Source organism: Sinocyclocheilus grahami, unplaced genomic scaffold (assembly GCF_001515645.1).
Source record: "Sinocyclocheilus grahami isolate Dianchi unplaced genomic scaffold, SAMN03320097.WGS_v1.1 scaffold792.1, whole genome shotgun sequence".
NCBI classification, from domain to species: Eukaryota; Metazoa; Chordata; class Actinopteri; order Cypriniformes; family Cyprinidae; genus Sinocyclocheilus; species Sinocyclocheilus grahami.
The window spans coordinates 203,460-212,575 of NW_015505971.1; the positions used below are offsets into that span (position 1 = coordinate 203,460).

At 42.1% G+C, this 9,116-nt stretch overlaps 1 protein-coding gene across 1 annotated transcript in view; it reads left to right on the forward strand.

The window, feature by feature from the left end:
- The window catches only part of poc1a (POC1 centriolar protein A), a 90,689-nt gene extending 81,880 nt beyond the window's left edge, over positions 1-8,809 (forward strand). Inside the window, exon 11 of the mRNA XM_016246284.1 lies at positions 8,180-8,809. Within this exon, the coding sequence (XP_016101770.1) occupies positions 8,180-8,272 (93 nt within the window). The 3' untranslated portion in view covers positions 8,273-8,809. The remainder of the gene's footprint in view (positions 1-8,179) is intronic.
- The last annotated feature ends 307 nt before the right edge of the window (positions 8,810-9,116 follow it).

The following is a 9,116-nucleotide window of genomic DNA, read 5'->3' on the forward strand; positions in this document are numbered from 1 at the left end:
CATGATCTTCAGAAATCAGTATAATATGTTGATTTGCTGCTCAAGGAACATTTCTGATTATTATCAATGTCGAAAACAGTTTTGCTGCTCAATATTTTTGTGGAAACCATGATGCATTTTATTTTTCAATATTATTTGCATTTGAAATCTTTTAAACATTTTAAAGGGCTTTCCAGTCACTTTATCAATATGATGCATCCTTGCTGAATAAAATCATTAATTTCTTTAAAAGACTATACTTGCCACAAACTTTTGAATGGTAGTGTGTATATAAATCAGTGTATATATCGGTGCACGTTATTCTCAAGACAGTCTTTAATCAAAGAGTTGACTCTGCCTCTGAAATGACTTTTCCTGTTTGTCTGACGCTGCACAGGCCAGTGTGTTTGTTCTGGACTTAATGTTGAAGGTCAGAGAATGGCTGCAAAATGGTTATTGAAAACTAAAATGTAAAATGTGACTATCTTTGCACAGAAATATTTCACTAACATTATAAGTGGATGATAAAAAAGATAATTAATAAATGGATGATAGAACCCTGATATGCACGCATTTCAGTTGTTCTGCTGTTCAAGGGAAGGCTGTCAGTGTTGTTTTAACATTGTTTAAAGATGCAAAATCATGTAATTTTGACCCTGCAGTCCAGCATCCGATGTTTGCATAAAATGCACATCCAGATGACATTCAATATCTTCCTGGCCATCATTTGATCATAATGTTAATTCTAAAGAGATCTAAATCTTGGGAGTGCACTGGATAATGTGGCACATCTGATGCACACAGCAAGTGCTGTCTAGAAGAAAACGCTGGATCCAGTTGCTGGAAGGACCCAATGAATAATTCACTTCTGAACCTGAAACGGGGGAATGTGCTAAGATACACACTCCCCGAATCAGCCGTACACACACTGCAAATTGTAGATGTTAGTAACATTCAGTGTATTACAGCCCAAACATCATTACTATCACTCAGCGGGTGTAGTTTAATATCCACAACTCCTTTTAGAATTAAAAAAACCACAGCTGGGGTATGTGGGCAATTGAGAAACAAAAATAGAGCTGGATCAAACCTGGAGAGGGTTTAATGAGCCTGTAATGTGGGATTACAGGGCACATGAAAAAGGCATTTGCTGTTTTCCTCTGCTGCTATTAACATGAAACAATTTTCTGTAACTGAATTCTGGAATGTGGTAGATAACCTTGTTTGTAAAATTATATCCATCTGAACTTTATGCAAATTGCCTTATTTGCATATATTACGTGCATTTAAAAAAATGGAATAAAAAAAACTGCAAACAAAACCTGGTTTACACAAGGGTCATAGAGCCTGTTTTTTACATTTGTAGATCTGTGACGAAGCAGCAGTGAATTTATGTGTAGCAGATGCCTATTAGGACAAATACAATAAGATACTTGTCCTATTCAACAAGACTGTCAACCAAAAAAGGAATAAATTCAAAGCTCACACACACAGAGTAGCGGCATCATTTTCAACACGGCTCCTGTAAACAGCATGTGTCTCGTGTAGTGTATTATCATCACGATTTTACCTGCGCTAACTCCAGTGACCTTCACCAGAGTATACTGCTACCCAGTGTTTTCAGAGGAGCCGATAGGCTCTTGCTCGTATTGATCGGAAAAGCACACTTGCAGAGGAAGGAAATGCAAAACCCATTCCCTCCAGCATGAAATACCAGCAGATACTATCGAGCTCTGCCTCCGGCCTCAGGGGGCAGCTCAGGAAGCCTGTTTACTGAGCATCAGCCCGTCTCGCCCACGTTCTGAACCGCATGCACTGCAGGGGGTCATCCTTGGGTTGCGCTCACCCGGAGCCCAACATCAAGCAGGTCCTTGCAGGAGGAGTGCTGTGCTCAAACACGGATAGAGGGAAGACACTGAACGCAAGAGCGCTGTGGAAGAATGATCAGAAATAACTCTCCAGCCGTAATTAGCATTCCAGGGATTTGCCTCGTACTGGTTCAAACTGAATAAAACCAGGCCAAAGGCTTCAATCTGCAGTCAGATCTTTCACTGGATGACAGCTTCTCAGAAATGTAGCAGAATTAAAATTCAGTTGTTCGATTGTATAAAACAAACAAGAATGTTGGGGTTTGTGTTTCTGTTGCCTTGTATGTCCCAAACCCATTATTCTGTGGTTCAAAGTGCTCTTGAATGGTCTACCCCAGATCAAACCTGCTTTGAAACGTCTTCATATATTCTATGGTGGGGGTTTCACCAGGACCTCTTATGTGGATGTGTCTTCATCTGCCTCTCAAGCTGTATAAGATTTCCCATAGACGTGTTTCCATTTTGCAACATTCCGATGCAATTGTTTATTTCCCGTTTTGTATTTCAAAGGTACTTGAGCGATGCTCTGCCATTACCATCGTAACTGCAGTGTGGGGGATCTGCTGATGGTCTGTTTGAGTAATAGCTTCTTCTGTGCCTCTGTGTTCTCCAGAGCTCTTGATGTGGTTGACTGATTCACCTTCATTCTCTGCGGCTCAACTCTGCAACTCCTTCAAAGTGATCACTGGCCTCTCTGTAGTTTCACTAACAAGTACTCCTTTGTTTGTGCAGAGAGTTTCAGTGGTTGGTCTTTTCTAGGCAGTGTCTGGTTGGTTTGGCTTCCACTTCTGTATTATTTAAACCAACATTGCCCACTAGGACACCCAAACCCTTGGATTTCTTTGATTTTAATTCTCATTTCAGTCTTCTTTTTTTCTTCTTTTCAGACAGTTACACTAAAATGTCACTCATCTTGGCACTGTGGATGCCAAGACTGTGCATGAGATGTCTGCACTGATCGAGTGGTCAGCAGATTGATGTTGTTGCTAAATGTTAATGTCTTGGAGCAACCGCTATGTACAGTCGTGAAGCAGACGGTCAAAACATCAGCTGTCCTTGGTTGCAGCGCTCAATGTGGAGATCCAGTCTGCCTCAGGAAGCGCTGTCAACACAATGTGTTTGTCTGGAGCTTCACGAAGTCGTGTCCGTGGTCGTGAGATCAGCATGCACAGTGTTGAGTGTTTGCTGGAGTAGTGTAAAGCTCACTGCCATTGCTCTCTGAAGCTGTGTGAACATGTTGTTTTTTTAGAGTGATGAATCACACTTTACCATCTGGCAGTCTGACGGACAAATCTGGTTTTGGAGGGTGCCAAGAAGAACACTACCTGCCCAAAAGCATCGTGCCATTGATTGGCCCAGAATAATGATGAAATGAGACTGTTTTTCACGACATTCTAGACAATGCTGTGCTTTGTAAATGTGCGGCGACAGTTTGAGGACGGCCCTTTCCTGGTTCATTACGACAGTGCTCCCAGGCATAACAGGAAGCTCATAAAGAAATGGTTTGTCAAGGTGGGTGTGGAAGAACTTCATTTGGCTGAACAGAGTCCAGAGCTCAATCCCATCAAACACTGTGACCCAAGGATAGTGATCAGTTCCCAGTGTGTTATTAAAAAGTATTCCAAGAGAGCAGAAGATGGCACAATGTCACAATAATGTCACTGATTTAGAAGGATGTGTTACTTGAGCATGTGGCCACATTGATCTGGATGCGTTTTGTTAACTTTTTGTTTTAGGCGTTTAAGGCGGATGAGCTTAGAGATGCTACTTTTAAGGGTTAATTTTAGGCTACACTTAGACTTTACATGTCCCTAATGCCGAGTTCACACTGCACGATTTTCAAAGACGTCGCATCACTGTTGGTTTCACACTGAACGACTGTCTGGGGTAGCGTTCAGTTGTTGCTGTGTTCACACTGCACGATGGAACGACAACAGGAGGTTACACACTGCATGACTTCACAATAGGAAGACTCGCAGACAGCTCTGTCTGGTGCAGGGTTGCCAGGTTTTCGCTACAAACCCTGCCCAATTACTACTCAAAACTAGCCTGAATATAGCCCAATTGCGTTCGAGGGGGTCCCCCAGTAAAAATCTCGTTCGGGGGTAAAATACAAAATTTTCCTAGTACAATTCACATTCCAGGGCCTAAATATCACGTTATTGGGGTCGCTTCAACCTGCTGACATAAAAAACAAGCGGCGGCAATCGCGGACTTGGCAACACTGGTCCGCAAACTACATTTCATATAACTCCTCCCCGAACTTCCCACTGCCCTGTATCGTGCTCTCTCATTGGCTGTAGGTCATCGCCGATGTGTTTTTCAGTCAGAACTAATTTCACACAGAGTGATTGTGAATCACCGACAGCTCCAGATATTTAGCATGCCAAATATTTCACAGGCGTCGGCGATTCCGTCAGATCGCGTCTTTGATAATTCACGCTACGTGATTGTCGCTCGCGTGAACGAGCACCGATTTGCCTGCGATTTCTGGGATTTGTCGGCGAGTGAAAAATCGGGCTAAAATCGTGCAGTGTGAACTCGGCATAAGAAACACTCCTGATTAGCCACATTTCCAAAATTGAGCCAAAAGCAAGCTTACCAGTGTGTGCCAGGACCAGGCATCTCCACTGTCACTTCAGGGGCTTGATCACGCTTGATCAAGGAAGCCCCAACGATCAGGGAAGATCGTTGGGGCTTCCTTGTGGCCAACAGCCAGGGGTTTTTGGCCGGCTGATTTCCTTGGTCCAAAGCAGGCCAACTGGGGCTTGAGGAGTGATCATGAACAATGTTTATCTGAGTCTGGAGACAACAAGAACCGCTACTTACTTCACGTTTTTATATCAGGCAGACATTTAAAACCATTTTCATTGCAAAACTCACTGTCAGACACCAGCGAGTGTCAGAAATAACTTACATTTGCAATCCGCGGGAATCTTATAACCATATGAGACAGAAATATATTATTTATAGATTTACATGCGATGCTAAAAGTTGCACTTGTTAACCATTGCTATAATGAATCCACATTTTGCTTAAAGTACTTAATATTAAAAACAAGCTAATATGATTATAATCCTGTATTTATTTGCTCTCATATTTCTTTTGTCTCTTCTCTATGACTTTGTTGATACCAAACTCCTGCATCTGCATATTTAATAAATTACATCATAACTCCGGTTTTCTGTCTGTGAGCTCCCTCTGTCGCTCTGGCTGAAAGGATAACAGTATAGTGAGATGGGAAATATGTGTATATGCCTATGGACCTAAAAGTCCTAATGGATTTGTTTTGTGCATTCCTGTGTGTTCTCTTTTTATGTGAAAATGATAAATATCAGTTTTATTAAGCATGTTTGATGTGCACTACTGACACAAATTAACAGATTACTGTCACTGTAAGGATTTATCATTAATCTGATATCAATGCTGGAGCGTTAGGTCTTTATCTATTCATCTTACCCTCACTGGTGTGATGGTGGGGTTGTCCTATGGAGGCGTGTTATGGACAGGTTTTAGAGTAGCACTCTGAGGCTGCTGGCCAGACAGTGAAACGCAGCTTGATTCTTGACCCCAGGGCTCAAAGGCCAAGGCTGTATGCCCCTCTGACCTGCTATTATCTGTGTCTTACACTGGCCTGATAGTGGAAAAGCGGCTATTTTTAAACCATTTTTTTTAAATTTGGGCCTAGAGTGTATTTTTTGGGGGAGAAAGAATATTTTAGAATATCAAGGTTATAGCATTGATATTGAGGTTTGGATGGCATTAAATTAAAATCAGTTGTGACAATTGGTTTCTTTAATGTAATATCCTCTCAAGAGCTGCCAGCTTTCTATCTTGGACTGAGTGTAAGGAAAGCGACACATGAGCAGTAGTTGCTCATCTCTCCCGGGGAGCTTGTTTCGAGGACACGCTCTCTCTCAGTGCTCCTACCGCACATGTGCTGTTGTGAATGGCCCAGCCCCAGACTACATTAAGGTCAGTGTGTTCCTCTCCATGAGCACACTACGCCATGCTGACCCTGGCACGAGACACCCTGCCTCCATTCCTCACCTCCTCTCCAGCCGCGCTCAGAGAAGGCCGCTTTCTTGAGGGGTCCGTCTGTGCTTCCGCCCCACATAGAGGATGTGGTGTTCGGTTTCTGCCTCATGCCATGAACGAGGGGGCTCGTATTCCACCCGCATAATCAACGGGTTTGTCTACGAGGAGAACGGCACATCTGTTTGGGGCCGGCCAAAATAGATGCCATTCATGCATTCTTGTGACGACGGATTATGACTCCCTCCCACGCTTGAATCTGAATGTCTTTCCCTCCCTCACTTTTTCTTCGTCCTTTATTTTGCTTCCTTATGGTTCTTCGCTCTGTTCCTTTTCCATGCGGTCATAATCCATCTGAATAGCTCAGTACTGAGATGCTTTGAAACTTTAGCTTCTCACAATATCATGGACACATCGTGCATTTTTTATTACATATATTTTAGGGCTTCTTGCCCTATAAAAAAATTTAACTACCCATTGTTATGATTTGCTGTCATCTTTGCATATGACGTTATCAAGGCATATTTGATTCCTCATCACATAGCCTGTTTAAAGCATTAGATTTTGTTTGCTTGTTTGAAAGTAAGAGTTTATTGTACTATGAAAACATACTATACAGTATGCTTTGGAACTCAAACCCTCCTCCTCATTTATTGAATCCAGCTGCAAAAACGACTCGCTCTGTGCCTCCCCACGTTATGTCACACTGCAGAATGTGTCAGCACAAGACCGCCTCCAGAGCAACACGTCAACGACTTCGCTTGTCCTTTACACTTTTTCACGAACTGGCGCCCAGTACAGGCCAGAGCAGGATGAATCGTAAACACTCTTACTGTAACAACACATTTTAACGAATGGCCTGTTCATGGGATTATATATTTGTTTTGCATACTTCAGCATGGATTGTTCATGAAACAACATATGTAAAGAAAATCAGTGTTTTGGCAGTGTTTCAGTCAGATGTTCAGAGTGTTAAATTACCACCTAATGGCATTTTTGATAATAATTGAATATACAGTAACTAAAAAAATGTTATGCCCCTTTAAATAAGGTAAAATGCAGTACTGCATTCAAGCAGGCTTGGATAAGCCTACTGCTTGACCTACTCTTCACTTGACTTTATGGACATTCTTTCTCTTCTCATTCAAACATCTGAATGAGATGTTTTCCACCAGGAATCATCATTTCCTTTCACAAAACAACCTGCTGGGCAACAATCCATCAGGATTTAAGTGGTCACTCACAACTGAGACTTCCTTGCTCTCAGTCACTGAACCCCCTTGGCTTGTTAAAGCTGATTCCAAATCATCAGTTCTCATTCTGCTAGATCTATCTGCCTTCATTTACCATCAGATCCTTCTGTCCAACTTCTGATCACCACTGGGCATCACAGGAACTCCACTTCTCTGGTTTGAATCTTATCTCACAGGTAGGTCCTTCAGGGTTGCCTGGAGGGGAGAGAGAGAGAGAGAGAGAGAGAGTCGAAAGCACATCATCTGGTGTCAGGGGGGTTCATCAAGGATCTGTTCTAGGACCCCTCTTCTCCATATACACTACATCACTGGGACCCATCATACAGGCACATGGTTTCTCCTACCATTGCTATGTTGATGACACGAAGCTTTATCTTTCTTTTCAGCCAGATGATCCCACAGTAGCTCTCGGACTGCCTGGCAGACATCTTGGCATACATGAAACCTGTCATCACCTGCAACTCTATCTTGCGGAGACAGAACTTTAGTCTTCCAAGCATCTCCAACTGTACAGCACAATTTCATCATCCAGCTAGAATCTTCAACAGCCAGAACTCATGAGCTAATCTATGCTGACCAGCATATAAATTTGCACTGCACAACATTAGGAATATCCTTCCTAACTGAGCAGACCGCCCAACTCCTCTTCCAGGACCTGGTTATTTCTAGACTGGACTACTGCAATGCTCTTCCAGCACAGAGATGGTACCACAGAAACCGAAGAGAGGCACAAAATCGCTTTCCAGAACTTTCTTATTCACTGTTCCTTGCTGGTGGAATGATCTTCCTAACACTATCCGGACAGCTAAATCCTGCCCAATTTTCAAGATACTGCTAAAATGCATCTCATTCGTATGATCATTCGTACGATCTCTTATGCCACACTGGCCATGCCTTTTTCTAAAAAAAATCTTGTTTTCATACACGACAAATTGTACAGGTTCATACACCAACTCATAGTTACTTTTTATTTTTTTTACATGAGATCAGGTTGGAAGTGTCACTTTCAGTCAATCACATGACTGTTCTGTTCTTGTTTTGTAGACGGTGGCCATTCTGGAGCAGCGACTGACTCTGACTGAGGATAAACTGAAGGAGTGTATGGAGATGCAGCGTCAGTCCGTGTCTGAGCGCTGATGCAACCGTCTACTGGAGCTACAGCTACCTCACTGTCACCTCCTCAAACAGTTTACAGCTCACAAACCACGTTAAAACTTCATTCTTGTCCCAACATGCTTATGTTAAAGAGCCACCGTGATTAGAGGGAATTACATGACAGAGTCTGTATTATTTGGTGGCAGATGTTTGTGTGTAGTTTTGCAGTAACAGCAGTGTGAGGATGGAGGACTGTGCTGAGTGTGGATGTGCTGTAGCATCAGCTCTGCTGTAATCCAACCTTAAACCACAAGCTGAAACTCATCCTTGGCTGAAATCTGATAAGAGAAATCAAAACGTGAAGCCTTCTTTCTGTACTTCCTAGATAAGTAGTATGCATTTGTCCTGTTTTACATTAACTTTAAAGTTGTCTTTTTTTAATTCACTTTTGCTGTTTTGAGTTATACTGTCTCATCTTCTATGTAACTCAATGCTGCTTCTTTCAAATGAAGCTTTTACACTTTTACAGTTTTGATGTGTTTCACTTGTTGTCCATGCCAGTAAAATGTGTTTGTTAAGCACGGTGTGCTTACTGTTGTTCTTTCTGTATATTACAGTAAGTTGTGAAACTGATAGTGGTCCTGAATACTGATTAGCGTTTAAGCTGTGCTGTAACAAAGCGATGAGGTTTAAGAGCTCGGGTCGTATAGTGAATTACTTTATGTAATGTTTTTATTACATTGAATCGTGTCAATACTGTGACTGTGATACTGTGTCAAAAAATTCTACAACAAGGGAAAACATGTTAGCAATGTGTTATGATAGAAACATTTTAATAACGTTAAAAAAAACAGGCTAACCGCACATTTAAACATGCTAACGACAT